Source organism: Tachysurus vachellii, chromosome 3 (genome assembly GCF_030014155.1).
Source record: "Tachysurus vachellii isolate PV-2020 chromosome 3, HZAU_Pvac_v1, whole genome shotgun sequence".
In the NCBI taxonomy this organism is placed as follows: Eukaryota; Metazoa; Chordata; class Actinopteri; order Siluriformes; family Bagridae; genus Tachysurus; species Tachysurus vachellii.
The window spans coordinates 23196362-23212884 of NC_083462.1; the positions used below are offsets into that span (position 1 = coordinate 23196362).

The following is a 16523-nucleotide window of genomic DNA, read 5'->3' on the forward strand; positions in this document are numbered from 1 at the left end:
GGCCAAGGACTCAGCGAAATCAGCCAATCTGGGGAGCTTCAGCACCCCTCAATGCGTTTGTGCCCATAACTCCCAAACCATATGTCCAAATCTCAAGTGCTTTATATCATTTGATAGGTCTCCACATAGTGAACAGCTTTGCCTCTTGGAAAAATGCTGTCAATCAAATTATTCATTAATTATTCTTGATCAGGTGAAAAACCTACTTTTGCGAACTAGTCCTAGGTTTTTCGCCTGATCGAGATCACTCCAGTGCAGTAATATTCTCTGGAGTCTCACTGTCAGTAATTATGGAAAAAAAGTCAAAATTTTGATTCAGGGTCCTTAAGGGGCCCCAAAACGTTTGGACTGTGAGGAGCCAGTTTTACTAAAATGTCAATAACTCCAGAACTAAATGAGCTATCAACACCAAACCCGGGATACGTGTGAAAGAGGTCAAACTGAGGTCACAGTTCAAAAACCGCGCCGATTGGCCTCTTGGTGGTGCTATAACGGAAAAATCACTAAAAACAGCCATTTTAAAAAAAAAAAAAGCCCTCTAGCGCCACCAACAGTCCAAAAACCCAATTTTGTGCTGACTCGTAAGGCAAAGATTCTGATTCTCAGAATCAGAATTTTAAGAATTCGGTCACTTTGTGTATGTGACTTGCGGGTCACTCGTTCTGCATCTGGGTGCTTGTGTTTCTTCGCTTTATGGATATGACTTTTGGGAAAATTGGACAGGTGAGTACTTCACATGACATATATTGTGGCACCCTCTGTAGAATGACATATGTAGCATGACATGACATACAGTATATTGTGGCACCCTCTGTAACTTGCGGGTCACTTTGTGTATGTGAAAATCCTTTAAGGCCTTAAACTCCCTAAAGGCCTTAAACGCTTGAACCCGGGAAATGCTGCTTGCAGCTTTAATTATTATTATTATTATTATTATTATTATTATTATTATTATTCTGCCCTAGAAATGAAAAGCCCAAACCGTAAGGCCTAGAGAGCTCAAACTTGGTCAGATGGTAGTACTGGTCACAGTTACTCAGGGCCAAGGACTCAGCGAAATCGGCCAATCTGGGGCGCTTCAGCACCCCTCAACACGTTTGTGCCCATAACTCCTAAACCGTATGTCCTAATTTATGATTGGAATTAAAATTAAAACGTGTCAGCATGTGCATGAGTAAACATTGTGATATAGAATTTTTATATATATATATATATATATATATATATATATATATATATATATATATATATATATATATATATATATATATACACACACACACACACACACACACACACACACTGTTCACCTACTGTATTTCTTTGAATGTATGTTCATATTGCAGAACTTGTTGCAGTGTGTGTGTGTGTGTGTGTTTGTGTGTGTGTTTGTGTGTTTGTGTGTTTGTGTGTGTGTCTGCCCAAATGGGGTGCAGGTTTGGGATCTAGGATCAAATAAATTTTTCCTTCATGATCATCTTGCCAGTGAGTTAAGCCAGCATCTGTGGCATTTCAACAAATCCAAGATCGGCTTCGATGGCTGTTCCTATTTTCCCTCTATCATTGTCTCTCTTTCGCTCATCCCTTCCTCTCTCTCTCTCTATTCACCACAGCAATGAGGACGCTGTACCACATGTAGCCTGAGATGAAGGCAAACGACTGAACAGCGCACAGCCATGCAAAGTCCAGTGTCATCGCCCTAGAAACAGCCTGACTCTGACAGTTTGATAGAGGGAACACTCCTGCAAAACACACAACACATGGGGTTATTCTTCACATGCCTGGGGTTGAGGCTGATAAACAAAAATATCAGGTATAACATTAGTTAGTTAGTCAGGTATACAGACACAGAAAGATCAATATACAGTAATACAGACAGACGGGTATAAAAATAGCAGGTATATAAGCAAAGGGTTCAATAGTCATACATAAAGACAGAATGACTTTAATGATCTGCTATAAAAAGGTCTAAATTAGGTACATAGACCAACAGTAGTGTTAATTTCGTCACCTATTTTTAATTTAGTCTTAGTCTTGTGCCAAATGTCCTTGTTAGTTTTAGTCATATTTAGTCATTCACATATCTTTTTTTGTTAATCTCAGTTTTAGTCGACTAAAAGTCTCGTCATTTTAGTCTAGTTTTAGTCAAAAGAAAACTCAAGGTATCTTAGTCAAGTTTTAGTCGACTAAAAGTCTTTTAATTTTAGTCTAATTTTAATAAAAAAATTGTAGCTTGACCACATCTGGAATCTGTTGTAAGGATAAATACAACGAGGCCTCATTAAATGCAATAATATCAGGAACACAAGTGTTATTGTGAAATAAATAACTTAATGAAAATATATATAATATTAAATATGTATTGCACACACCATTATTGATGATATTAGGAGCAATATTACATGTAATTGTTAAACTTGATTCCCTTACATATACATTTGCTTTTAAGCCTAATTATTAATTTTGATAGGCATATAATTTATACACATTTATAATGTGATTGTGACAGGGGCGTGGGAAGAGGTTTCAGGTTGGGGGTGCTGAGTTTTTTCTGTCACCACTTTTGAATAAGAAACAATATCAAGGCTATAAAACTTGTCAAAACTCCGCGAATCACAAAAGTATCAGTGAGAAGTTGAGAACACTTGTTTAAACAGTGCATACACTCGAACTTGACTGCACATCACATTTTTTACTTTATTGATACTGCTTTTAATCGTAATGCAAAGACCGGTCATCGGGACATAAGCTGTCATGTACAATAAAAGAGCCTGCGCAGCGACAGGAAATATAATTTAACACAAAAAGCCGCCTAGACCAGGGGTGGACTTGTGCTCAGGATTTTTTTTTTTTTTTACATTTTTTTTTTTTGAGCGGCGTGTGGACGAATTCTTTCTACGCACACACCAGGGCCGGCCCTGCGCATAGGCAGAATAGGCAAATGCTAAGGGCGCCGCCCACCACTAGGGGCGCCCTTGCGCCCAAATTATTATTTTTATTAATATATGTATTTTTTTATATTAATATATATGTATATATTTTATTACCTGAGAAGTATTTTATTTATATATTTATTATATATATTTTATTGCTGTAAGAAAGGCAAGGAAAGCAAGGTCTCCGTAATATAGTTTTTTTTATATAGTTTGTGTGTTTCCAAAATATTTTCAAAATAAAGAAAAACAGGACAAAGCTGTGCAGTTTGTTTCTGTGTAAGTTTATGAACAAAATGAACGGGACACAATTGTCTGTGATTCCAGGGGCACCAGGTGATATCTTGCCTAGGGCAGCAAATTGGCACACACTATTTTATTTCTTTATAACAGACCGCTGCGAACTATAACACACCGTTGCCATGAAAAACAGAGCGTTGCCATGGACACACAGGATTCTAACCGTAGAGACGTACGTCAGAAACTGAAACTGTATACTGGCATGTCACCTGCCTTCTGCGGTACTACATAAATCTCAGATTCCCTTTTGTCTGACAATTTGTGTTTCCTTCTTAATCTGACATTTCGCACAAGGACCCGTTCACCTGGATCAAGGTCAGAGACAACTACACTCCTGTCGAAACGTCTTTTGTTCTGATTAGCTACTTTTGATGCATTGTGAGTAGCAACTCTGTAACTCTCCTCAAGTCGATTCCTTAGGAATTTTACATACTGCGAATGAGACTGGAATGGGAAGTTATTTGTAAGTCCAAAAGCAAGGTCAACCGGTAGTCGAGGCTGTCTGCCAAACATAAGTTCATACGGTGAGTATCCCGTTTTATCACTCCTGATGCAGTTATAAGCGTGCACCAGTTGACGTGATCTTTCCAATGAGCTTTGTTCTTGTTCTCCAATGTGCCCAGCATCTGCAAAAGGGTCCGATTAAAACGCTCCACCGGGTTCCCTCTGGGAAAAAATTCTCATTCAGTAATTTTTGCACATCTTCAAGTCTTTAAACTTTTATTGACATTTCTAAATGGGAATATTTTGTGCCGGTTCTTATATAAATAGTTTCCGTTCCTGTGAAGTTCTGTTTTATTGTTTTTTTTTTAAATAAAGGAAGTCATTTTTGGGGACAATTCCACAGAAACATACCTCAATAAATCCACTTTTGAAAAAGTGATTTACTTCAAAAGTGAAAGGTTTTAACTAAAGGTTAGCAGGCTGTGAAACAAGATGCTTGAGATACAAAATCACATGCGCACACACAAACAATCCTAAGCATATACATCATTATATTTGACTTTAAATATAGATTCCAGTTATTTTTTCAGCTCTTTTCCAGTTATTTAAACAATGTTTGTCTCTTATTTTATTTTACTTGCTGTAATTCTATCAATAATTCTAGAGTTAGGCGTAATTTTAGAATCTCACATCCACTATATGTAAAGCTTCAGCTTTTGTCTTAATGGACTCTCTCTAGCTGTAAACCTTGTGGCTTAGCTGTGATCATTACGGCTACATTTATGCTCGACCCAACACACAGCATCTTTCCAGCTCAGTTAAAGCAACAAGCACTGGGGTAAAATAACTGACCTCTTGGCTCTCTATAAACCTGACGAAGACCAAGTCACTGATAGAACTGGCCTTAGAAACATAACTGAATTTTTTGTGAAAATACAAAGCTCTGCTTTTAGTGATAAACTCAGAATCTACACTGACCTAGAAGTTGCTTAGGAGCTCTTGGCTGCACAATTCCACTTGACTATATAGAGCTGTAGAAAGGACATTATTATAGGTTTTCTTTTTAATTTGAATCTTTGTAATATTTATTCTGTTTATATACAGTATTTCTGTAAAGCTGTTTTGACTATGTTCATTGTTAAAAGAGGTATATAGAAATAAAATTTTTATTAGTCTTTCTTTCTCGCCCTCTCACACACAGACACACACTCGCACATACACTTGCGTTTTAACACTAATTACACACGTGCTGTATTCCGCTTTCAACCAGCTTTTATCTGCTTTCCCTCATGAATTGGGTAGAACACTTGAGTGAATTCTATATGCTAGTGTTTCTGGACAGCAAATATAAACTGCCTCTAATAAATAACAGTTTCTAAAAATAAACCATAATAATGTTGAGATGTTAAAATCTCTTCAGTAGCTTGATAATAGTCCATCCATCCATCACAGGGTCACAAGGAGCCTGTTCCAGAGGACTCGGGGCAGAAGACGGGACACACCCTGACAGGGTTTAATTGGAGATATGACTTGAATATTCAATTCAGCTCGAGATACGTTATTTTCTAATTTCTGCCCAGCCCCCTTTTTTCCCCTCCTAGACAGACAGACAGATTTAGCTCATTCATAAACATTCACCCAACCTTTGAGGTAAACGGACGTACTTATTGCCCCTATTTATCAAATCTGAAGTTACTTAATTGATACAAGATCTGTTAAGGGGTCAAAAAAATATTACAAATGCAAAAAGAGGGAATGTAAAAATAAACGTTAACCCGTTTTTATATATATAAAGTTACTAGTTCCAAAATATGTACAAAAAAATATTAAAAATGAAGAAAACACAAACACAACAACCCCCCCCCCCCCCCCCCCCATATCACTTGGCCCACCTTTCATCTCATATCTGGAGCTGGGCCTGAGTAAGAGGTGTTTGGTGAAGTTTGTTCTGTTTATTATTTTGGCCTTGTCCTCCCTTGAAGCCTAAAACCCCTTGTCAAACCTTGAATAAAAGATTGTGAATCATTACATCTCGGTATAAAGGCATTCTTTACCATTCTGTTGCGACTGACCCCTAGACGGTCGTAACATATGGGATGTTTCTTTAAATGGTTACGGTTCTAGAGAAGACACTGCCATGATATCTACAGTAGCCTTTAAGAAGGATTACTGTCTAAACACAAAATCAAATGCCGTAGCTAAGCAATGTTATTGCTCCTGTTTACACCCACATTCTGTTTACACTGCATTCGGGGTAATACGTGCTGTTGGCATCTACAACGAAGCCGACTCAACTAACAAACTTCACATGCGGCCATTAAAATGGTTCAGTCAATCAATGCGAAGCTGAGAGAGGAAGTTCCTTTTTCAAAACAGTACTGAAGCACACCCATGGTGTAAATCAATGACTCACTCTAAAGTTCACTATGCACTTAAGGTGAAAAGTACAAACTTGGTGCCTCCAAAGTGTTCAATCATCTTAGTGTATCTCAGGTAATGTTTGGGTGAAAAACTTAAACATCAGAGCTGTTAAATGATGGATTACATATTCATAATACAAACGCATGTTCTTAAATGTGTCAACACTTGACTTAAATGGGAGATTACAACCCGGATGGAATGCCAGTGCATAAAACACACACACACACACACACACACACACACACACACACACACACACACACACACACACGCACAATCTATTATAGCTAATCAACCTACTGGCATGTGTTTGGGAGGTTGGAGGAAACATTGAAGTGCAGAGAAAAGCCACAGAGAGAGCATGTGAAACTCCACTCATATCGTAATGTGACCTCAGGGTGCAGCTGCACTACCACCTACAGTAACAGGAACTACAACTAACAGTATGAAACGTCAATATTTCATAACTAAAAAAATATTTTTGTCTTTCCAAATGGCTGTCGTATAGGAGGAATAAAAGACTGAGATGTCCTGAGATTGGCATGGTAAAAATAAGTCCAATTAACTTCCTACAACATCATGCCCTCAAGGGTTTTATTGCTTACTTAATCAGCATGCAGCTAATACAAGGCATAAAGCAGGACTGGCTAGATTTACTGTAATGGGCAGAAAAATGTTCTAGACCTGTACTAGTTTCCTAGATAATTTAGGAAAACTGTGACTGCAATGTTAGTGTGTAAGGATTTCACTTCCGGTTTTAATTCTTCTGGGATTTAATTAAATGTCTCTCTCCCAAACCAAAACTAGCCCCCATCAAAAAAAACCAACAACAATAAAACATATGCAGTAGTATCAACAGATGAATGGGTTAATTGCAGTGAAGGAGAAGGCTTTATTTTATTTAGGTTTTCTTTGCAATTTGGAGAAAAATTACATACTGCTCCTTTAAAATGTCTGGTTCAAGAAAACACCTGGCATGTGTTTTATGAAAAGATCCATTAACAACAAGCATCAGTATGAATGGACATCAATAATTCAAAATCTCCCACAGTCTTTACTGATGTATTACTAAATTCGAGCTCTTTTTATATCCCTGCTTAGATTTCTTTCTTTCAGGCCTATGTGTACATACCAGCATGCACACATTAAGAATCCAGGGTGACATTAACAACACATTGCTGCACATCATACTCTGGATGTCCCAATACTGCAATTTTATCATTCTTTCATTCCTAATGCTGCCTAATCGAGAATAAACCAGTTTTTACTATAGAGTGAAGAGTGGTGAAAACGACCTCCTTTAGAATTGAACGCAGTATCGTCCACTGTAATAAATGTATGACGGCACACGTCTATCTGTGACTGAGGTTTTAATATATACGAAATACCATGACTGCACTTAACATCCAAAAATAGACTTACATAACTAAAATATTTCATTTTCATAGATAAAGTTGGTCTATGTAGATCTATAGAGCGCATTTTCAGTTGAAACGTCCACATCTGTGTGACAGAGTGCTGCTGATTTTAATCTGACAGGTGGTCCCTGTGTCATTTAGCACAGTGGTCAGTATAGTGTGTGTGTGTGCTGATGCTGTCTGTAGCGCTGATGACTGAGCTGTGCTGCTCCTCTGATTGGTTGTTGTTATTGTTGCTGTTCTCAGATATCAGAATGCCGTGGCTGTTGTTGACAATCTTCAGCTCGTCCAGCCTCTTCCACAGCTCTTCTCTCTCCTGCTCCTTCTTCTTCTCTCTGAGGGTGCAAGAGTGAGAACTTTAAAAACAGAGTAACCTGCGCTCATATTAAGAGAAGCTGCTGAGGTTTTCTTCTGGAAGTGTGTTAAACAATGCATGCTATTCAGTCCGTGAGTGATTATTCCTTGTAACTAGACTTAAGTATTATTTGGCGTATTACAAATTTCACTTAAGTACATTTTTAGTTGGATTCCTCCTGTTTTGTTTGAGAAAGACCGTATCTATATACTGACTATAGTATAATTATATTTTTAAGTATTTTTTTCCACCCAGGTATATATAGTAGCCTGGAAAATGTCCATGTGGAGAGTCAGTCAGCTCCCGTCTTCTCACCGTTGTCTGTCGGCTTTGTACGAAGCCGTGAGCTCGTCGAACAGTTTGCTGTTCATCTCCATCAGCGTTTTCAGCACATTGTACACCAGAGCAACGATCGTCCTGAAGGACAAGGAGGGGAAAGAAAAAGACATTTAGGTGTGTTTTTTTACTTAAACACTTAATAGAAATAAAAACAGATCACTTGAAAGAGTATAATAGATAAGATACTATACAACAGGGCTCTTGATGAAAATGTAAAAAAAATAAAATAAAGAAAAAATAAAAAGGAAAGAAAAAAGTTAAAAAATAATCTAATATGGTCAAGCTGTTTTTAGATGCTTTAATTTTATTCCGAGAGCATTTTTTATTTATTTATTTGTAATAACACTGACTTTCCTGTACTCGTTTTTAGTCCCTGCTTTATCCTAATCGGGGTTGCAGTGAATCCGGAGTCTATCCCAGGAACACTAAGAGTAAAGTGGAACTACAACCCAGATGGGACACCAGTCCATCACAGGGTGCAATGCACATGCACTCATTCACAGTTGGGGACAATTTATCATAGCCAAATGGCCTGTTTCTGGGAAGTGGAAGGAAACTGGTAATGTGGAGGAAACCCACATGCATAGAAACGTTGGACCCTGGATCTGTAAAGCGGCAAATCTAACCGCTGCACATATTTAAAGAGAAAGTATTTTTAACCCATGTCACTTCTGCTAGAATTTTGTGTGTAATCTAGCCTGCACTCACTGGTTCCAGTGTTCTTTAGAGACTCTGTACAGGCTGCTGAACATGATGGGCAGGACCTTGTCAATGTTTTCCTCGATCAGACTCAAAATGTACTCGTTGTTCCAGAAGTAGAGCGATCGTTCTGCTACCTGCACAAAACAGAGTCGTATTCTTAAAAAAAGTCAAAAGGATTTCACTATACTCAGAGTTCATAGTTAGAGTCAAGTTAGATTTGTTTGTACCTGAAAATGAGGACTAGCTACACACTTGGAGATCTGTTTAAACAGCAGCTCCTGAATCTTCTTAAACTGTGTCGGCTCAATGACGTCCAGAATCTCCTCCATTTCACCCAGGAACATGACCTGCACACACGAGTGGATCACAACACACTTTGGTTTGGAGGCCTGGAAAGCACTTCATGTAGCCCTTTTGCCCTCCTTGTTTGGTAGCTGTTGTACAATAGGTGTGAGCTGTGGCTCGTTAAACCAAACCCGGTCAACTCATAGGTTGTCACAGATCAACTTAAAGTGAATGTAAATCCAACTAAAAACAGATATTTCACATCCTGCATCCTTTCAACCTTCTGTGAATTAACTTTTCCTGCAGAGTACATTTTAGTCACCCGGATGAGGATGGGTTTCCTTTTGAGTCCTCTCATGGTTTCTTCCTCATATCAGTTTATGGTGTTTTTGCTTGCCACCTTTTCCTCAGGTTTGCTTATTAGGGATACATATGAACTTCATACATTTTCATACTTTGTAATTTTTATTCAATATTGTTCTATTTTTAAGGCTGCTTTGAGACAATGTCCGTTGTTAAAAGCATCATCCTGTGCGTTACAATTTCTCTCTCTCTCACGTTCTCTCTCTCTCACACTCTCACTTTCTCTCTCTCTCACACTCTCACTTTCTCACTCACTCACACTCTCACTTTCTCACTCACTCACACTCTCACTTTCTCACTCACTCACACTCTCACTTTCTCACTCACTCACACTCTCACTTTCTCACTCACTCACACTCTCACTTTCTCACTCACTCACACTATCTCACTCACTCACACTCTCTCACTCACTCACACTATCTCACTCACTCACACTATCTCACTCACTCACACTATCTCACTCACTCACACTATCTCACTCACTCACTCACTCACTCTGGCTGTTGGTTATTAGTAAAGCTACAGCAGCATCTAATTAAATATGTTAAAGCAATCTGGAATAAAATTCTACAGAGATATTTTTACCTACACACCTCTTAATATTGAGGTGTTAGCAGTCTTACCTCTTTCTGGCTGCAGGTCTTGGGCCAGAATTTCAGAAGCCCCCGGATCACCTGCAGGGACATGAACATAGCTAAATGCAGTGATGGTCACAGTGTAACACAATGTAAACTATGTGAATGCACCAAGCAGATGAACGGATGTCGCACTGGAATGTAATATCATCATGAACAGCTGGAATTTCACAAACCTGTAAAGATAGATCTGAAAAACCAAGCTAAATGTACTGTACCCTTTAATGAATACTCTTTAACCTCTATACTTGACTTCATGCCTTCATGCCGCTTTACCATGCAGCTCTGACCTGACCAGGTCACACATTATGGTCTCTTTAGACAGAATGATGAGCAGAATCATGGTAGGTGAAGTGAGTTATATCAGTAGTTCTTATAGTATTACAGCAATATAATCGTACAGTATTTCAACTGTGTCAGCAACAACAGATGACCTTCACTTTAATACTCAATAAAATCTAGAAGATTTTTTTTTGGTAAGACATTTTGGAAGACTAAACCTCCTAAAGCTGACTCCTGTCTAAAGAGAACTTGAATGTAAGGCCACAGGCTCACCAAAACTGCTGAAGACTGAAAGAAGTCAAGGATCTTCAGATGTACAGTTCAGGTGAACAGGAGTTAATATTAAAGTAGGAAAAATGCTAAGTGTAGGTATAAAAAGAAACAGTTATAGAGGATCTGTCATGTTGTGTCATACCGGCTCTGTAAGTGCGGGATCCTTCTCCAGGAACTGAACCACGCAGTACGCCAACTGCAACAGAAAAACATCAGACCACAACATGAGAATTCATATCCAACAGACACAGAGAAGGTATGCTAGAACACGGAACCTTCAAACCTCGGCTCGTGCATCACAGTACATACGTGAGCTCACAAAGGGTCACGATTGGCTACTGTCATTTTGAGTGACAGGAGGGAGTCTAACGCTATCCCTTCTACCCAGTGACATCAGCTATGTGTGCTTAATTAGAAATAAATGTTTTTGAGCTGTATAATACATCTGAAGAACTAGGCCTTCCCTAATGCCTTTAAAATACTGATTTCAGGATGTAAGTCATCATCTGTGCAAATATTTGAATAAAATATCACAGTCTGTACCACTGGGTGGCGCTGTTGTTAAATATTCATTCAAACGAAGAGGAGTGAAACAGGGCTGAAGATCAGTACACTGTATTTATAATTCAGAACAGCATGCATCCAGAAAAAAAAAAAAAAAACTGGTCCCATGATGATTACTCAGTGGATCCTGGAGTCTGCTGATGCGTTTCCTAAATATGTATTAACACTGCAAGCTAACACCACCAAGTCAAAGGGCGATTATGTGCCATGATATGAATTGACAGCACTTAATTTAATGATTGTTTTATGTATAGCAGGTGATTAGCTTAATTTACTTGTGTAGATAGAATTCTCTACATCGGATAAGTGGTAGAAAATGAGTGAGAATTCTCTACATGTATATGGTTAATAAATATTCAGACTTTACCTGTGCGTGGAAAAGCGCAAGGGTTTTAGCAGTGTGCATGGGAATGAGCACCTTCATCAGGAACTGCTTGTGTTCGGCCTTCAAGGGCAACGCAAACCCATTGATGATGCTGTTAGAGCAGAAATAGTAAATATGCACATATTCCCAGAAAAATTAGTCACTTTTTATCAGGGCTACTATCTGCTATCAAAACAGACAGATCCAGTGGCTGGATATGACAAATATGATAGTATGACATATGATAATATGACAAATCTTTTTTTTTTTAATAAAGAAATTGGAGACAGAAAATCAAAAGGCATGATATATCTTAATTTTATTTACCCTGAGATTTCTCTTACATTTCTTGTCTTTTTTTTCCTCTGACACACTGTTCTCAATTCTTTTTCTTGCCTACAATTCTCAATTCATTTTTTGTTGGAAGCTCTGTTTTATAAAAAAAAATAAAATAAAAAATGTAAAAAAAATTGGGATAACTTCAAAAAAAATATTTTGAAAGCAGCCTGCAAAATAAAAACATTTAGAACTTCATGATAGAGGTTTTTTCCTACGAGTATTTCTAACACAGTGGTGTACTTAATACAGTGGCCACAGTGTGCAGCTAACTATTTAAAGCGTTTGTGATAGTGGACCCAAATGACCTCATGGTCTTGACTGTAGTGAATCACATTGTGAGAAAATGTATACAATTAAGCATCAGACAGAAAAAACCCCCCAAAAAAACACAAACTTGTCCATGACCATCTGTTAAAAAATGTACACTGTGATCTTTAAGCACCAGTGACTGCTGTATTCACTGTATTCAGTACAGTACTCACCATGGCTGTTATTTTATACTAAATTATACATTAATTATTTAAAAAAACTAATTCATAATTAATGAAATAATTAATTATTAATCAGTGAATTCCACTGATGCATCCACATCTGTTAAAACCGTGACGGGGATTCAACAGGTAAAATGTGTAAAGTGAAAATGTGCAATAAAATCTATTGAAAGCAACCTGTGAGGACATGTTCAGTCTGATATTTCTCTTTTCCAGAAGTAATTCAAAGACAGAAGCCATGTAACAGTAAAGTGTGTCCGTTTAGATCATCAGAGAGGTGCTGGGGTCCTCAGTCAAAAATAATACAAAGCCCTCCAGCCAAGCATGTACTGAACGAGGTCAAAGGCCAACAGGTTGAAAACGCTTCCCATGGTCCTTTATGTAGTGATGGTGTATGATGCACAGAGTTTGGGGGTTAAAACAAACTGTAAAACTGGCTCTGAAAATAATATAGATCTTATTTAGTTTGATAATGTTTCTAGCATAAACAGAAACTCCTCACTCGGCTGAACCGGATACATCACTCACTTGAACTGAATTTCAATAAGTTTAAGTAGATAATAAGTTGAATAATAAAGTATATCAATCATATCAAAAACACAAAAAGAGTTCCTTCGTGCTAAAATTTCTAGCATCGGCTTACCTGCCCAGGATCTCCAAAAGTTCAGCTACTCCATTGAAATGTTCAGTCTCATAGATGAACCTGAGTAGAGAACACACTCTTATCTCTGACACACATCACAGTTTCTGCATTCCTCACCCTCTGTTTCTCTGCACTGTCAGCTGTGATTACTGTAGTGCTGTTCTCTATATCACTTACACTTCAAATAGTGTACTTGGCCTACTTTCACTCTGTGAGACTCAGCGGATTAGTAACATCTAGGTCTCATGTCACAACCGTTACAATATGAAATGTGGAACTCCAGACACTTTTACACTCCATGTCCACGGTCTGGTCTATGGAGACACTGAAACACTGGAGGTTACAATTTACAAAAAGTCTGAGGCACCGAGGGAGTGCACTGTACGTTCGGTGAAGGGAAAAGAGCATCAGCATGGTGGAAGCCCTAAATAAATAAACAGGACTTTGTTATTCTGGTGATCTATTTTAGGCAGAGGGGTGAATGAGTATACCTTACCGTGCCCACTTATAATGCTGGAACACTCCAACACGCACTGCTATTTTAGACAACGTAGCAGATGGTCAGGGTGTTTGCAACACACACATGCATGTGCGTGCGCGCACACACACACACACACACACACAAACACGCACGCACGCACGCACAATCTGCAGGGAACAGTTTAGGATACACACACTCAAACAGAGCCAGAGCCAAAGCCTAATTAAAAAACTCATGGTCTCTGCTACTGTCAGTCTTAATAAAATGTGGTATGTCCCAATTTAAAATTTTCTAGCAGTTTTCCCAGTTGAAATTGTTTTGTAATCTATAAAATTAAACCTAACACTGATTCACAGAACTGCACTGAGTTTCATTATAAAAAAAAATACAAATAAATAATTAATGGTAACTCAAGTTGTGTTACTGTAGCAACAGGCACAGCATCTGTTTCTCTTTCAGGATCTTTTGGTATTGGAGCTGCCAGGTTTGTGTTTTTCCAGTGTGTAGCTTTACCGTAAGAAAATGTTGTTGATTTGTTTGCGGATGAAGGCACGCAGGCCTAAGAATTTTCCATAGATGCGATGCAGGATGGTTTTCAGGAAGTCTCGCTCCCGGGGGTCTTCAGTGTCAAACAGCTCCAACAGCTGAGGCAGAGACGAGGACAGTTTAAAGACAAATACACAGAGAAGGAGAGACATTAAAACCACAATGTGGGACAAAATAAGAAATATAACAGAGGCAGAATACAGAGAGAGGAAGAGACTGAAGGATTCAGTTAAAAGATGAACGTGATTCATTTCATATTTATGGAATTGACGGCACAGTAAACACAACGTCAGTAAAGCTTAAAAACGCATCTGTCGTTTTTGGAAAGTGCTGATTTAAGCAAGGCATTTGAGACAAAGGGCAGATCTGAAATTGTAATGTGAATGAAGCCTTAGTCCACTGACACTCTGAACATGCTGAGGTTTATATCCATTGCTGCCTTCTTAAAGGGGAATCAATCCTGTAATCTTTCTACACAATCTGCTCTTGTAGATTATTGCTAATATGTATTGTGTGCCATGTTAAAAGCACACAATCTTCAGTGGAATATACTGAATTAATGTGTGTAATATGAAACACTCAGGTTTGGGATATTACAGACAACCACTAAACTTCAAATGAAGCAGTAATTCTCTGTGCTCAGTGAGAGGCATGAGAGGAGAGACGTCCGTGCTCAGATTAGACTCACTGACTTCACACAGAAACAAGAAAAGTGCTAACAAAGTTCTTATAAACTGTGTAGGTCACCCCAGGTTGTGCCAATAAGACCAACATTAACCTCATTAGCAATCAATCACGGATTTACAGTAGGTTCCCTTCTGGCTTGATCCCCAAAATGAAACCAGCTCACCGCAAGTTAGTGTTCACAAATCTGTTTAAAGTATACAAGCCTAAAGTCACAGCTTGCACTAAAAAACTGAGGCAGTTATTTGGAACACGGGGCTTTAAAGATTTTTCCTTTTCACGCTCACTCTCTTTGCTAATCTTCCTAAGCCGGTCTTTCTCTTGTGCTCTATCTGACCGCAACACTCTCTCTCCTCTTCCTGCAGAGTAAACATTAGTGTGCTATTTAAAGCTCTGGCGGGAAGCTGTCGCATCATGGAAACTCACTCGTCACCTTCGGCTTTCGTCCCCGTCCGAGCCGAGCCAAGCCGGTTTTGAGACGAGCAGAGGGAATCCCTCAGGAGAGCAAAAAAACTTCAACTAGATACTCTGCACTTCTTCACACGTTTGTAATGTTAACGTCAGCAGCTTCTTCTAAACAATTCAAGGTTCAGGGTCAATTTTCTGTATATATGTACACAAATATGGGGGCACAGTGGCTTAGCACATTCCGCCTCCGCCCACCCTCTGTAGTTTGCATGTTCTTCCTTTGAATCGGGGGTTTCTACTGGCTACTCCGGAGGAGATGTGTGACAAAGACATGCTCTGTAGGCTGCCTGACTTCTCTAAATTGTCAATAGTGTATGAATGAGTGGGAGTGTGTGTGTGTTTGTGTGTGTGAGATTGTGCCGTGTGAGTGGACGGGACCCCATCCAGTTTTTCATAAGTGGTTCAGAAAAAATGGCTAGATGTACACAAATAACAATGCATGGTTAATGGACATGACAAGAATAAGAAGTCGTCGTCTTTAATCTTGTCACATGTGCATTTTTCTTTCTTCACATATCCCAGCTTCGGTCAGAGCACAGTTTAAGCCATGATGCAGCTCCCCTAGAGAAGAGAGGGTTAAGGGCCTTGCTCAAGGGCCCAACAGAGGCAGCGTGACAATGCTGGGGCTTGAACCCTGACCTTCCGAATATCAACCTAGGGGTCACTTTTTATTGTATGAGGGCTGAAAATAGAAACTTGAAATACATGCAAAGTAAAAGTGATAATTACGCATAAACATTTGTTATAATTGGTGCTGACAGTGAAGGAGTGTTAAATTCCTCTTATATTACAGAAATCTGACAAACGATTACATTATATTTTTTATTTACAAACTGTACATACATTTTATCAGCTACATTTAATGTTACGAAATCTCAGAAAACACTTCTACTCTTTTTTCTTTAGCATTTTTCTTACCCAAGTCGGTACATGTGGTTTATCTTTAAGGAACACCAGGGCTCCTTAAGGTCCAACCATTTTTAAATAAGACACACAATATTCACGTTTTCAGAGGCAAATGATAAAGACTAAATAGACAAAGGATACAGTCTTGGTGGTACCCCAGGTACAGTTACTGAATGTGTGATAATGATGTTTCACACATTACGTATACTGTATATGCAATTATAAACAGATTAAAATGAAATGGCATGTTTATGATGTTCATAAATAAATAAACATATATTCATTAT

General features: G+C 38.5%; 2 protein-coding genes across 2 annotated transcripts in view; both read right to left on the reverse strand.

The window, feature by feature from the left end:
* Positions 1-3859, reverse strand: part of LOC132842424 (serine/threonine-protein kinase Nek2-like) — a 13781-nt gene extending 9922 nt beyond the window's left edge. The window contains exons 1-2 of the mRNA XM_060865103.1: positions 3757-3859; positions 1631-1742 (exon numbers count right to left, since the gene is read on the reverse strand). Coding sequence (XP_060721086.1) covers positions 1631-1742; positions 3757-3859 — 215 coding nt within the window. The remainder of the gene's footprint in view (positions 1-1630; positions 1743-3756) is intronic.
* A 3111-nt stretch (positions 3860-6970) lies between these two features.
* The window catches only part of ppp2r5a (protein phosphatase 2, regulatory subunit B', alpha isoform), a 30918-nt gene continuing 21365 nt past the window's right edge, over positions 6971-16523 (reverse strand). The window contains exons 5-13 of the mRNA XM_060866326.1: positions 14146-14276; positions 13152-13211; positions 11682-11790; positions 10893-10946; positions 10184-10234; positions 9140-9259; positions 8919-9046; positions 8187-8288; positions 6971-7851 (exon numbers count right to left, since the gene is read on the reverse strand). Of these exons, the coding sequence (XP_060722309.1) occupies positions 7650-7851; positions 8187-8288; positions 8919-9046; positions 9140-9259; positions 10184-10234; positions 10893-10946; positions 11682-11790; positions 13152-13211; positions 14146-14276 (957 nt within the window). The 3' untranslated portion in view covers positions 6971-7649. The remainder of the gene's footprint in view (positions 7852-8186; positions 8289-8918; positions 9047-9139; positions 9260-10183; positions 10235-10892; positions 10947-11681; positions 11791-13151; positions 13212-14145; positions 14277-16523) is intronic.